Source organism: Podarcis vaucheri (genome assembly GCF_965113315.1).
Source record: "Podarcis vaucheri genome assembly, chromosome: 15".
In the NCBI taxonomy this organism is placed as follows: Eukaryota; Metazoa; Chordata; class Lepidosauria; order Squamata; family Lacertidae; genus Podarcis; species Podarcis vaucheri.
Window position 1 is genome coordinate 29,579,976 of NC_138753.1, and position 14,584 is coordinate 29,594,559.

Consider the following 14,584-nt stretch of genomic DNA (forward strand, 5'->3'; position numbering starts at 1 on the left):
TCTATATGGCCTGAACCTCTTTGAGGCAGCTTTCCTTGCCTGCAGAAAACTCTCTCTATCTTTTAACCCCAAAACATCTGGCACCTGAAGCAGCCTCCTCTCTCTCCTTCAGGACCCACCCTCTCTTAGTCTAGGCCTCCCTCCCCCACTAAGGCGTTGGGCATGGTGGGGAGACACCATGGTGGGGAGACTAGCCAGGAGGAAACGAGACCTTTGGACTGGCAAAACCTTCAAAAGGAATCCCCACCCCCACCCCAAATGCCAACGCTTCAATTCCTACCCACCTCTCACTGCCCTCCCCCTTCTGACCCCCCCAGTCATGCCCCACAGCTCCCAGCCCCCTTCATGGCAGCAGACATCCACCACACAATAGCCATATCTCTTAAAGTTGCTTTTTATTCGGCAAAAGAGAAGGAGAGAGGCACTGGACTGAGCAGGTGGGGATGGCGGTGGGAAGAAGAGGGGGAGAGAAGCTAGGTTTTCTTCCACTCCAGCCTGAGGTCTTCCAGCTGGGGTCTTAAGGGTGTGGGGAGGAGTTGCGACCCCTCCTTTCCCTGCTCACACCCCATAACCCACCCAGGGTTGTGGTGCCAAAATGTGGGGTGGGAAAGGTCAGCGATAAATACCGAAGTGGGGAGGCAGTGCTTATTCAGAGGAACCCTGATCAGAGGGAAGAGGGAGGCCCAAAGGTCCAGGCAGGATCCTGGAAGGAGGGGGCGGTCGTGCTTCTCTCTAGGCGGCCTGCTGTTGCTGCCCCTTCTTCACCTCGTCCTCCACGGCCTTTTGCACACTGGCGATGAGGCTCTCCACGTAGGTCTTGAAGCTTTCCACGCTAGTGGGCAGTTGCTCACGCACCTTCTCCACCATGGGTCCGATCTTCTCCCGCAGGGCAGTGAAGTGCTTCTGGGCCTCGGCCTGAAACTCTCTCAACTTGGGGGCGCCCTGCTCCCGGATCTCCTGCAGCTTCTGGCTCAGCCTCTGGCGCATCTCTTCGGCGTGGGGGGCCACCTTGGCACGCAGCTCGTCCACGTGGTCCCGCAGCTTGTCCCGCGCTTCCTCGGCCACTGGCCTCACCTTCTCCTGAATTGTCTCCAGGTTCTGGCGCATAATCTGCTTCACCTCCTGCTCAATGGGCTCTGCCTTGGCCCGGAGAGCCTCTATTTCCTGGTGGAGCTTCTTGCTGAATTCATCAAAGTAGGGCTGGATATTGGCATTCACGCTTTCCAAGTGCTTCTTCAGCTCCTCGACCCCCTTGTCCCAGTGCACTTTCAGCTCTTGCTTCAGTTCTTCCATCTCGGGGGCTATTTCTTTGTGCAACTCAGCTAATATCTGGTGCGCCTTGTCCAATTTCGGAACCAGGCTTAGGCTACAGAGAGAGGATGGGGAGACCGAGTTAGTGGGTGAAGAGAGGGCAGAGTTGGTGCCTAGACCTCTTGCTCCAGCCCAGAAGAAGAAGGAAGCACCTCTCTCCTCGAGAAGCACCAGCCAGTTTCAACCTCCTGTTCTGCTAAGGAAGGTCAGGGTCTCTGCTACCCCTTTATACAATGTGGAGCAGAAGCGAGGAAGCCACTCTCTGCTCTGGCCATTAGTGTTGGGGAGGCCACTTTGTTTTAGTGTCTTTTGCTCTTTCCAACATGTTGGAATGCCTTCGAGTGCCAGAGCTGGGTCTTGCCTTTGGAGTGGGGATGCTCTCTTGGGAGAAGCTCATCACAGCAAAAGAGGAGCCTCTTTGCTGTCTGAACCCAACACAGAGACCTGCCAAAACTGCCTCCTCGCCCAAATAGCAGCAGCAGCAGCAGTCAACATGAGCCAAGGCTGCGTCGATAAAAATATGGCATCTACTCAGCCTTTATAAAAGGATTCCTCCCCCTACCCTGTCACATACACACCTCAGTTGTCTAATTTCATTTTTTAAAAATCTGTTTATAGGGTTCACACAAGGCATGTCTATTTAGCAGTTGCCTTAAAAAGTATATTTGAGGCTCCTCTTTCAGCTATGAATTTGTGATGCGGTTCAGTAGCCCAGCCGGGGTGGGGTGGGGTGGGGTGAGGCGGGTCATGCAATCCAGCCCCTCTAAATTGTGTGGAGCTGTCCCTCCCAGGGAAGGCCCCTGAGATCAGAATGGATGTAAGCCCCCCCCCCCAATATCTGGCTTTTAGCTGGGGGGGGGAGGGAGGTGGTTGGTGCTGCACCACAGTTCCATAAGGGTGAACGGAGATCTGGGGGACTTGGGTTTGGAAAGGCCTCCACAGATATCCACAAAGCCAGCCAGCCAGCCGCTCCTCCCTGTCCCCGCTCCCTCACTGCACAGATGGAAAGCCCTCCTGAGGCAGAAGCACCATCTCCTGAGGAGATAAAGGGGAAGGAGCCTACAGCCTGCCAGTCTATTCCCTGCTTGCCCCTAATTTGCTACTCACTCTACTTCCTTGCCCCATTCAGAGTTATCCAGCTGAGTGATGGCTTCACGGAGACCAGTCCTGATGGTTTCTACGTAAACGGTGAGAGCGTCGTGCACACGCTCCAAGGGGGTTTGTTGGGGCTCATCTTGCTGCCAGAAGTGGCGGGCCTGGGTTCCTGCAGAAGCAATGCAATAATGGTTAGAGCCTAAGGGCAGAGCGTTTAGAAAGCGGCAGTCAGAAGCAAGCCAGGTCTCCCCCAGTTTGGCCCTGAGAAGGCAGAGCCCACTCCTCTACGGCTACACCTCCCTCCACCCGCAAGCAGAGATTAGCAGAGATCGGAGCATGTCCTTCAGAGCTCATCCCCCCAAGGTTCTTGGGCAGGAGTTGGGCTGCCTCAGGGAGAGCTGCCATTCCCTGCCCATGATAACAGTGTCGAGGGGACTCACCTGTGAGGAACACCAGGGCCAGGGTCACTGTGATGGCTCTCATCTTGCAATGCGTTCCAACCTGGAGACTGGAGAAGGGGATCACGGCAGGCCAGAAGAATCCACAAAGATGTAGAAAAACAACAACAAAAAGATTTCTTGAGCTTTTCTCTCCCAAGACCAAGAAAGAGAGAAATTGGAAGTGAGGAGAAAAAGAGGCATGCTGAAGATTAGCCAGAAGAGCCAATGGGAAGACCAGATCCAGCGGATCTTGCCAGCTAGCAAGCAACACAGAAGGACTAGTTACCATAAAGTCTTGCTTGTGGGCTTCCCTGGAGACACCGGGCTGGCCATTTTGAGAAGCAGCCGGATTCGAGGTGAGGTGGTCTCCCCTTGGCATGACCCCACAGGGCAGCTCTTTCGGCCCTTAAGCAAGAATTGCTGCGTGCAAGACCTGCTACATCCACCTAGCCCAGCAGCAGCAAGATGCCCAGAGATGCTTCCCAAGCTGGGGCACCTGCTCATTGGAAGAGTCCAATGAGCTTCCCTTCCAAAGGTGTACACCCCAAGGTATCCATTGATATATCCAAGAGGAAGCCCCAGGCAGAACAACCAAGTCAGCCTTTGCCAACCTGGTAGTGCCCTCCTGATGTGCACGGGCTGCTGTGCTAGCTGGTGCTGATGGGATCTGTGGTCCAAAACATTGGGTGGGCACCAGGGAGTTGGCAAAGGCTGATCAAGAAAGAAATGGAGAGGCAACTTCTCTGCAGGGAAAGCAAAGTCTTTTCAAAGAGCTTTGAGAGAGGGAGAGAGGAGAGAGAGAGAGAAAGAGAGAAAGAGAGAGAGAAGCAAGCCATAGTACCAGGAGAGGCCCAGATTCTTACCAGTCCTTTCAGCTTCTGCTGCTTCGTGTGACCGATCCTTCTCGGCGGTGGCTATTTATACCAGAGGTGGTTGTTTATTGCCGAAGATAAGTCAAAGCTGTAAATGGGGAATTCACTCCCAAGTCGTGACTATGTGGCGCTTAGAGTTCAAGGATCAAACACACATCCCCAGGGGGAACGCGCACGATCAAGGAGCAACAGGGGCCTGGCAAGGGACTCCGGAACAAACACAGAAGCTGGGCCTGGGGCCAGCTCTCTGACCCAGATTTGCACTTGTGGGCAGAACAGGAACCCCACGGACCCCTCCGCTCAGCTGGGCAGCCGCCAAGGAAGGAGATTTGCAAGGCTCCTGTTGTTGTTCCCAAGTGGCTTGAGGACTCTGTCCTCGGTGCCTTCAGCAATAACTCCAGGAGAACAACTCTGTGACCTGAAGCCTCCCAGCATGGACCAGGCAAGCCTTTAACAACAGGCCAATAACTGGGGTTGTTCTCCTTTGCTGGGGAGCCAGCGTGCGAGGAAAGTTGTACCTACCGTAAGCTGCTTTCTATCCTAGCCCCCCACTTCCCCAGGCGAAACCTCACCTCTCTTGACAAGGACAAACATCAGAGAAAGTGGCTGACTTGGGCCTGGCTAAAAGTGATGGTGGGAGTTCACACACTGGAACACTTCCCCATACACAAGAGGAAGAAAAAGGGTTTTGCACACAGCAAATGGGCAGTTATCGGGGAGAAGGGCTCTTGCTTCCAGCAAGTGCCTGATTATTTTTCTTTGGAGTGCAAAACATCTGGACAGAGCCAGGTTAGGGAAAGCAGCTCTATGGGAAGAACCACCACAGCCGTAGAGGGTTGTTCCAAAGATGTCTGAGGCTCTATCTACACCAAGAAAACCTCCTGACTCCACTAAGAGAGTAACCGCAATCTGAACACATTGTGCAGACTCAAGCATTTGGATGCATTTGCTCATTCTGCCTACTTCATTCTTGGATTGCTGGCCCCAGGGAGATAATGTGGATTATCTTTGCCCCACCCTCTGACCTTAACACAGTCTCCTTAACACAGGAGTCTCCTTAACACAGGAAACTGCCTTATACCAGATGAGACTTTGTCATGGCGTGATACGGTCTGCTCCAGCCTTCCCCAACCTGACGTGTTCCAGAAGTTGTCGAACTGCAACTCCCATCAGCCACAGCCAGGAAGGTCAAGGGTGATGATGGGAATCACTGTCCAAAACACTGAGGAGGCTGGTGTCCTCTGATTGGGGTTTTCTAGGATCTTAGGCAGGCAAGGGTCTTTCTGATCATTTTTCAAACTTGGTGATACCAGAGATTGACCTACTGTGGGCAGAGCAAGTGATCTGCCAGAGTTATGGACCCATCCCACGACTTCTGAGATTCCATCTTATTGTTCAAGGTTGGAAAGGCCCAAAAATTGCCTTCCCAACTTAATGGAATGCTCTCCCCCAAGGGAGACCCACCTGGTGCCAACCTTGCCATCCTTTAGTTTTCTAGGGCATTTAGGCAGCACCAATGATACAGTATTGTGCTGTTTTGAATATGCTGACGTGATTTTATCACTGTTATGTTTTACTTAGTTGCAAATCACTTCAGGACTTTATTCAGTGTGAAGCAACACATACATCCAATAAACCTCAGCCTCTCCCCGAGAGTGCTGGATTTTACATCAGATAGGAAGGCTGGTGACTGCGTGGTGCAACTGAATGCATGAAATTCTGGGCACGGCTTTCTCTGCCATGGGAGGGCGGAGCCTGATTACATGAAACCTCCACAAAAGTGGGGCTGCCACTCATCTTAGAATTCACAGTGCCAGGAAACCTGTCTCCAGAGGGAGGGGGAGTTACTCTCCAGAAGACGAGCAACACATCCTGACTCTGTTTCCATACATGTCTTAGTCTGTTGGAGCAAAAGCCAAGTCTAAGGGCACCATAAAGACTAATAATCCCTATCAGTTAGCACCATTTTGCATGTGTCCCTTTACTGCCATTCCATCAAGAGTTTTGATATCTATGGCACCTTTGAGGCTGGGGACACAGGAGATAACAGCAAGGAAAACTCTGCCAGCCTTTTAGCTGAAGCCCATACACATCAGAACAGCCTTACTGAGGACTGCAGCTGTAGTTCCATCACCTGCAGAGCATAGGAAGCTGCCTTCTACTGAGTCAGCCCCTTAAGGTCCAGCCAGCTCCATATAGTCAGCACTGGCTGGCAGCAGCTCCATAATGTCTCAGACAAGGGACAAGATGCATACAAGGAACCCCCAATCCAGACTTTCTGGAAGAGAAATCCAAGTAAACCCATTTGGGCACTGTGCTCCATTCTTAGCCTCCCACCCTGGGAATGAATCAGCAGGACTCACTGGGGGAGGAGAATGAAGCAGTGGTGACACCAACCCATTCTCTTGCAAGCCCATCGCCCAAAGAAATGTGACTGAGGTTGTGGAGGCTCTGCTTGGAATCCAAGCCCAGGGCTATCAAAATGACAAAAATACTGCTCTTGTATCAGCCAGCTTGGCTTTAAAGGACACACAACTTTTCTGGTGGAAGCAAATATCTCCTCAGGGAGCACAAATTGCCATTGGATGCCACCAGACTAAAACTGTCAACAGGACCCGACCTTAGCTAATCACTCCTTGGCATGCCATTTTCAGACAAAAATGCTCACATGATGGCACCCCCTCCAAGGGAGATGCTAAGCAGAGACACACCAAGGAGCATTCTATGCCCCCTTCCTCTAGGTCATGAGCAGTGTGCAGCAGGAGGGTCTTTTGATACTAACCCTGGTGATGGGATGCAATGGAGGAGGCAGGTGGGGCCCTGTGATGAAACAGGTTTGGAAACCCTGGAAAATTCAAGCTGGGAGCTTTTGCTTGCAAAGAAGATGCTCTGTCACTGAGTCGCTTCCCTCCCACCTGGAAGCTCTACTGATCCTGAAGTATGCAAGGACCCAAACATGGGCTTGCGCTGCTACCAATGCAGCACATGGTCAGAACGCAAGGGTCCTCTGCCTAAGGAGGGTCTCCAGAGCCATCACTGCCACTTGTTCAGGGACAATCCCAGCTTAAGGCACCACCACTCCCCAACCCTGGACACAACAGCAAGAGAAAAGCCAGACCAGAGCTGCTGAGAGCCAATCATAATCATGGGTTTATTTGTCATGATCCCACGTCCAACTAAGTTACTAGTTGCAAAATGACCCACCGAAAACGAACAAACAAATGGAAAAAAACTGAACTAAGATTTTGCTGAAAATCTGGGGAGTTTGTTTGTGTGGGTTCTTGTTTTTAGTCCAACATAAATGAGAAAAAATACTTTGGACATTTCCCCCAAAACAGAAATAATAGCAAAGTATATGATACATTCAACATATACTGCGAGTATTGATTACTACAATACAAAGCAATGATTAAAAACAAAAGAATCCCCCCCGCAAAAACAAAAACAAAAAACAAAAAGTGTGATACTGCAAAACAGCATAGCCAGGCCAGTCCCTGCATGGCAGTTTGCTTGGAGGGCGGCTGATGCTGCTGTCATCTCTCAGGATCATGTAAACAGAAGGAAAAACCAAAGCAAGAGTCCAAAGCCAGGCCAGAGGAGGCTTTCGGTGCCTTTTGGCCCCTCCCTCCCAGTGGCAGGAGGGAGCAGTGAGCAGCCCTCAATTCCCCCTGCCCCTCCATGGCCCACTCTTCTTCCCTGGTAAGCGAGTCCCCCTTCACCGCGGCCACAATCCAGCCTGGAGGAGGAGGAGGAGGAGCAGGAAGAGGCTTCCCCCCACCATCGCTTGCACATCTTGGTATCCAGATGCCGCTGGAAAGGTGAGAACGAGGAACAGGAGGAGGATGATGGTGATGATGACGATAGCAAAAGAACCTCAGCCATGCTGGTCTCACACTTCTTCTGTGCAAATTCAGGAGGGCTGCATTGATATATATATTTATATATATATTTAATCCTTTTAAAAAATTCTTCCAAAAAGAGTCAGTAATAGGGATTCTCTGTTGCAGCTTTGTCAAAAGTTCCAAAGGCAGAAAAGATGACACGAGAGACTCCCCTGAGGCCCAGCCGCTGGAGGTGCCCCAGACCCTGGACCAGTCACAGAAAACAAGTTCCCCAAGGGCTGAGAGAGGGGGAGAGATGGTCTCCGATGCCACACTGGAGAAAAGCCAATACTGGGAGGAAGATGGGGGAGGGGCAAGCAGCAACGTGGGGTGGGGTAGAAGGGGAGGGGCAAAATGCATCCTGCCTTTTATTAACAATTAATTTATTATTAATAATAATAACAACAACAATAATAAAACATTTACCAAAACAAATTCCTACATGATCTGAAGGGAAAGCAAGTTAAAAACAAGAACCAGGTTTTCTCGAAACAAAGGGGAAAAGGGGAAAAAAGAAGTAGTAGCACATGGAATTAAATGGGGGGGGGCAGAGATGTACAAAAAAAGAGAAACGGAAGAAAGGACAGAGTGACAAAATTTAAAACAGAAAGGCTGACAGAGGAGAGACACACAAAAGCAATATTGCACCACTGCGGTGGGGGGGAGGGGGGCAAATGGCCAAAGGGTGGGAGGCAAGCGATGCATGGAAGGCAGACGTGGAGGCTTGGCTCTCGGCCCCTCCGCAAGCACACCCCCCCCCACCAGCCCCCTGGCCTGGAGGGGCCACTGCAAAGGTAGATCATGAAGAGGCACCGTCCAAAACAGCTGCTTATTGCTTGCGGGTGGGCAGAGCTCCTCTCCCCTTCTGCCATCAGGTTTTCTAGGCAAGGCTGGCTGCCCCCTCCCCTGGCACCTGCCACTGACTGGGAAGGGGGGGGCCTCCAAGCCGGCAGCTGCCCGCAAACCGCCCCCTGCAGCTTCTGTGCGAGGGGGGGTGCTCTGGTCCTTCCAGAATGGCTGGCGTCACAGGCAAATATGGCAATAATGAACATCCGAAAGGAACAAGCACACTGTTGAACCAACGAGGAGGTTGAGGAGGAGGAGGAGGAGGAGCCGCCACAAGATTTCCGTCAAGGAGAAACGGGACGGCCATTTGGCGCAACGCTGCGAGATACTGTTGGTTTGAAATGGACCTTTTTGTTTCAAAGCTGTACATACCCCTGCCGGAAAATGAGAGAGACAAAGAGAGGGGAGTGGGTGGCAGGAATACTAGACACTTGCCTACACAGCTACACAGAGGAACCTCACTAAGCCTTTCTTGTGCCCCACGCTGCTCCACACTCCCACCGCCAGGCATAAAACCAGCTGGCCTAGCAAGGCCCTCTTGGCAATGGCTTCAGGAGCAGGAACAGCTCACTGGGGAGCCAGAGAGAGCCCAGAGACCTGCCCCTTCCCAAGGGCAGCAGTGAGCAGTGCACCTTTCGCACTCTGAGCCTACTAAGCCTCTTGACCTCTCAGCCAGGAATGCGACACCCAACCTCGGATGCCCCAGGGATGCAGACACAATATTTCCTCATGCCTAGCTCTTTTGCCTGCAAGGTCCCGAGACTTGCGGCTGGTCCAGAGAGAGCTCTGCTCAGCTCCAGCAGCAGCAGCAAACAGATAGGCCCACCCCTGCAGAAACTTTGGATGTGGCGCTTGCTTCCCCAGTGAGCACGGTGTAGTGCAGGTCCAGGTAGTGGGTAGGTCAACATTAAAAAGGAGGGTACTTCCCACCCCCCCCAATCCCCTTTCTTTCATGGAAGGGGCCCATGCATCTCCCCAGTGCCTGGCACAGGTTTGGACTCAAATGCTACTTACTGTAGCCTGCCTGATCTCTAGACCCCAGCCTGCTCCATCCCAAAGGGCACCTCTGGGTGCTTGTAACTCAGCAGGACGTCAGTAATACACGTGGAAGAGTAACAAGAGGTGTTTAGATGCTGGTTGCCATCTGCTAGGTTCAGGTGCTCTTGACCTTCCAAGTTCTCTCCACAGTCTGCAAAACCAAAGACAAGGGAAGCTCAGGCAAGGCCTGGAAGTGTGCGTTTGGCTCCAAGATTTAGGAGCCACAGGGCATGCCAAGCGCAACATGCCCCAGGGAGAGAGGGCTGCAGCTCAACCCGGAAAGCTTAACAAAGGATCCTGCTGTCCCATCTAGATGTTCAACCTGGTGCCTAGTGCGAGAAGGGTGGAGTTGTTAATGTGGCCGTTCCCACTCCAGGCCAACAGACACAGAGCACTCACAGATGCTCCCCACCTCTCAAATCCAGAACTGTCCCCGTCTCGCTTTCCTGGGCCAGGCCAAGCAAGCGGGTCACTCTGCCCAGCCTTAAGTCAGACGCCTTTGGCTGGACATGCAACGAGGCACCACCTGGCGGCTCTGGAGGCTCCAAGCACTCACCTTCTTCACTCTCCCCATCATGGAGCGGCTGGCTGCCCATGAGGGAAGACTGGCTGAGCACAGCGTCGGACATGCGGGCAGAGCTGAGCGCCTTCCCTGCCATTAGGCTCATGCCCGGCAGAGTGTCCAGTTGCACCTGCAGGCAGCAGAAAGGAAAGGCTCAGAGACCTGCAAGCGGCACTGCTAAAGAATGAGAAGAGGCTGGCCAGAGGAGGCGGGACCAGGGCCTTCACCTCCACCACACCATAGGACAGGTGTGTCACCTTGACACAGGGGGCCCCCATCCCCACCAACACCCCTCTCCCCAACATACATAGGCATCGTCACTGTTTTGAATGGTGTGGTGTCTCTGCAAAGGCCGGGATCTGTGATGCACACCAGGAATCGGCCTTGTGGGATAACCCTCTGGCCCATCTGCATCTGGCATCTCCACGTGGCCAGGAGAGCTTCTTTCCATGCAACCTGTGGCCATGGAGTCTTCGTGGGCAAGGGAGAGAGAGACAAAAGAGGAGGGAGGGGAAAGACCATTATGTCCCTTCAAAGGCACCCATTCCCCAACCACAAGTACCCTAAAGTCCTTCTGGCTCAGGCCGTAAGTACAAGGAAAGAGAACCCCCTTTTAATTCCCTCTTCTCATTCACTGTACAGTGGTGCCTCGCAAGACGAAAAGAATCCGTTCTGTGATTCTCTTCGTCTAGCGGTTTTTTTCCGTCTTGCGAAGCAAGCCCATTGAAGGATTAGCAGATTAGCGCTATTAGAGGCTTTTAGAGGCTTTTAGCGTCTTATCTGCTGATCGGATCAGCTGATAAGCGGCTTAGCGGCTTAGAAAAAGGGGGGCAAAGGGGGGGAAAACCAGCAGGAACTCGCAAGACATTGTCGTCTTGCGAAACAAGCCCATAGGAGATTCGTTTTGCGAAGCACCTCCAAAACAGAAAACTCTTTCGTCTAGCGAGTTTTCCGTCTTGCGAGGCATTCGTCTTGCGGGGCACCACTGTACACGCTTTCCATCAAGACATTCATGGGAATTACCCCATTTTTATCCTCACAATGGCCCTGCGACAGAGCACAACCGGCTTAGGGCCAACCTGCCAATCACAACACACACACACCTTGATTCGCAGCAGCAGCAGCAGAGCCACTTCCTGGTATGAAACCATGCTTTGCGTAGACTCTCTGCGGCACAGCCTGTGGAGATGCCCCTGGATATGGGAGGAGCTGAGAGGCAACTGCAGCTCCTTGGTGGGCTCTACACAGCACCCCAAAACAAAAAAAGGCAGCCTTCCCTCTCTCATGTGTGGGACACCTGCTGTTGGACACACAGTTGTGCAAAGACCCACGATCAGCTCCTGTTCCCTGCAGTGGAGCCTGTGCAGGAGATGCTTCCCCAACAGGCAGAAAGTGCCTAGCTCAGGCCCACAGGGCACAGCCCGCTTCCTGGCATGGGCCCACCTTCCACACAGCGGAGACATGCAGTGGAACGATTCCAAAGGGGCCAGGCCAAAGATCAACTGCTGACAAAACTGTTGTTCTTGCAGGGTGTAAAGGCTGTCCTTTATCACCTCAGGAGCCACCACCCACAGGGCACAGAAAGGGCTACTAGCAGGCAGCGCTGTAGGCAGACGGGAGGCATCTGCACAGCACAATGTCCTCACCTGGGTCTCCCCCAAAGCTCTTTCCTCGGGCCTAAGGTGCAACAAGCCCTGGCTCTGGCCAATGAGTAGGAGGCATGGAGGTGGCCTTTTTGTCAGAACTAGGATTCCGTATGGAAAACAGGGACAGGAGGGGAAATGCTTTTTTGGGCTCCCCCCCCCACGACTGTTTTTAGCCCAGCTTGTTGTTTTAAAGGACTCTTAAACTTTCAGAACTGGTGCTTGAGCATGCTTTCCCCCTCCTCCCTCCCTATCCCTTTTTCTTTTTTTGTCTTGTGCCTTTTAGAATGCAAGGGGCAGCAGCTGTGGGTTTTTAAAAATAAATAAGTAAATAAAAATCTGTAAGCGGCTCTGGGAGCCTTTTCAGCTTGAGAGAGGATAAAAAAGGACTTTAAATAAATAATTAGCCAGGATTTCACAATCCCAAAGAGTACCCAGGATTCCCGTCTATCACACCACTCTTTCTATATGTAGCCGCAAAGCTGGAGTCAGTTTAACTTTCCTGGAAAAACAAACAGAGGATGCTTCAGGCAGGAGAGGGGAAATATGGCCGACTCTGCCACCAGAGAGGCTTCTGCCCTCCTTCCTGCTGCTCCTCCAAATGGAGGACCTCCAATGACCAGCTGCCGGCCCCTGACATCTGCTAGATCTTGCAGCAGCATCCCATTGCCCCCACCAAAATGAGCAGCAGGCCATATTTGGCCAGAGCAGGACAAGGCAAGGAAGAGAAAGAGGGTCCTGATCAGGGTGCTCTCATCCAGCCCCGGAGCCAGGCAGGTGGAAGGCAACACACAGGAGTTCTTAGCTTGGCTGAGGAGGCAAGTGTGAAGCCTTCCCTTGCTTGGTTTCCTTCCCATGCAATGAGAGCACCTTCTCCTCCTGAGCAAATTCACCCCCATACCAACCCTGTGCCACAAACACTTCCGGAAGTGTTTGCTTGCTGCCTGAATGCCGACCTGCCTGTACTCTTAATCCCCTAATCTGGGGTGGGGGTGGGGGCAAGGTATTCACACAAGGTCACTCCTTCTATACCAACTTGGAAAATGGCTCTGTGGTATTTACCTTGCTTGCCCTCCCATTTCACAGATGGGAATGATTAAGACCAAGAGAGGATAGTGGCTCACCCCAGAATCCATGTGAGTTCCCAGCTCAGCTGGGCCTTGAGCCTGCCTCTCCCAGAGCCAATCCACTGAACTGCCATTAACTCAAGCAGCAAGCAGGAAGGCCCTAGGTGATCAGAAGAGATCAGCTGGACAAGGGCAATGACTCTTCTGGTCCCGGTGCCTCTTAATGATCTCACAAGGAATGTAAGAAGGCAACAGCCCCCTGCTGCTGTTACTCCTCAGAAGATGGTATCAGGAGGCAGGCAGGCTCCAAGCTTGAGGTTTCCCTTTGTTGGCATTTCCTCTCCTGCAGGCTCCATGGATTTGTCTAACCCCCTTTGAAAGCCATGGGCCATCATGACACCCTGTGGCAGCCAAGTCCATAAATCAGTGATGTCCGGTGCGAATAAGCTCCTTTCTCCCCTCCAACCACCACCCTGGCCACGCCCATAAGCCATGGGAGCCTGCCCTGTTCTCCTCCCACCTGCCCATCCTCCATCAAGACAGGTGCCACTTGCAGAGCAGCATGCGAAGGCAGCCTGCTCAGCAACCCAGGTCCTATTCCTCTTGCCTCTTTCTGCCCCCTGCCCATCCAGGCCAGCCCCACCCAACCGGCCACCCAACGGTGCCCTGTTCTGTGCCCCTGGGCAGGGCCTGGCCTTACCTCTACCGGGCACCTTATTCCGACTGAAGGTGGCTGCTGGCTGGTGCCTGTAATGGTGCGCCCCCAATTCCTGCTCCTGCTTGGCAGTCCCAAACAAAGCGTCTGGGTCCCCAGGACCACCGGCACTTAAGAGCAGTGGAGCCTCATGGCAAGCTTTGGTCTTATTGCCTGGGAAGCTGTCCCGTTCCCCTTCACACACACAGTCCACTTCCTCCTCCATGCTCTCCGAGTGGACCAAGGTGGGCTGGTGAGCGTACCCATGGGCTGGCACCGAGGCTGGCGCCTGCTGGATACATTCGTGCGCCCTCACTTTCAAGAGGTGCTGGGGACTGGTGTGGTGGTGGTGGTGGTGATGATGGTGAGGGTGGTGATACGTGTCAGTGTTCTGATAAGGCAAAGACAGAGCCTGTCGCTCTGACAGTTTCTGGGCCACGCTGGTAGCCACATGTCCGCTCTCCCCTTGGCTCATGTGCCGGATCAGCTCCTGGAATTCCTGCTGCTGCTGCTGCCGCCGCTTGATGAGCTGCGCCACCTCGGCCTGGGGCAACCGCAGGTCCGTGTGGCCCGTGAGTGAGTGCCGGGGCGAGAGCAGGCCCTGCAGGATGTGTGGGACTTGCTGGTGCCGGCTGTAGTCTGGTGGGGTGGGGGACAGCAGCGCCTGCTGCAGGGCTGACGTGGCGTAGTGCTGCTGCTGAGCGCTCTGGGAGAAGCTGGGGAACTGCTCCACCTGCGGAGGGAAGCCCACTGCTGTAGCTGGGCTGTAGCTGCTTGGAGGGACACGGGCCTGCTCCGGAAACAGGTGGGGGTGCAAGTGCACCTGGTCGTAGCCAGTTGATGGATACCTGTGTGGATTGAGAGACAGAGAGAGAAGGAAGGAAGCTCTTTAGGAGCACAGGAGACACTCCAGGGAACCATGCCTCAAGTGCTTTGTGGCCCGGAAGGAGGATTTAGGCTGGTCTTCAACAGCAGCCAGCCAGTTGGCCCAGAAAGAAGAGATGACCTCATCACTTCCACAACCCACATCATCCAGCCTCAGGACAGAGAAAATGTTCCATTCAGAGAGAGCCTGGCTAATAATCATTGATCAGCTGCCCCTCTGCCCATCTACCCAACCCTTTCTCAAAACCCA

At 53.2% G+C, this 14,584-nt stretch overlaps 2 protein-coding genes across 3 annotated transcripts in view; both read right to left on the minus strand.

Annotated features, from left to right (window-relative positions):
• Positions 1–380: 380 nt before the first annotated feature.
• On the minus strand, positions 381–3,801 carry APOA1 (apolipoprotein A1). The gene is made up of 4 exons (XM_082200653.1): positions 3,710–3,801; positions 2,847–2,914; positions 2,419–2,575; positions 381–1,366 (listed from the first exon to the last, which is right to left on the minus strand). The coding sequence occupies exons 2-4, from the start codon at positions 2,887–2,889 to the stop codon at positions 733–735; spliced, it is 834 nt and encodes a 277-aa protein (XP_082056779.1). The 5' UTR covers positions 2,890–2,914; positions 3,710–3,801; the 3' UTR covers positions 381–732.
• Positions 3,802–6,845: 3,044 nt separating this feature from the next.
• The window catches only part of SIK3 (SIK family kinase 3), a 94,905-nt gene continuing 87,166 nt past the window's right edge, over positions 6,846–14,584 (minus strand). For both annotated transcript variants that reach the window (XM_082200233.1, XM_082200232.1), the window contains 5 exons: positions 13,456–14,297; positions 10,353–10,516; positions 10,040–10,175; positions 9,460–9,634; positions 6,846–8,819 (listed from right to left, as the gene is read on the minus strand). In XM_082200233.1, the coding sequence (XP_082056359.1) occupies positions 9,477–9,634; positions 10,040–10,175; positions 10,353–10,516; positions 13,456–14,297 (1,300 nt within the window). In that variant the 3' untranslated portion in view covers positions 6,846–8,819; positions 9,460–9,476. The remainder of the gene's footprint in view (positions 8,820–9,459; positions 9,635–10,039; positions 10,176–10,352; positions 10,517–13,455; positions 14,298–14,584) is intronic.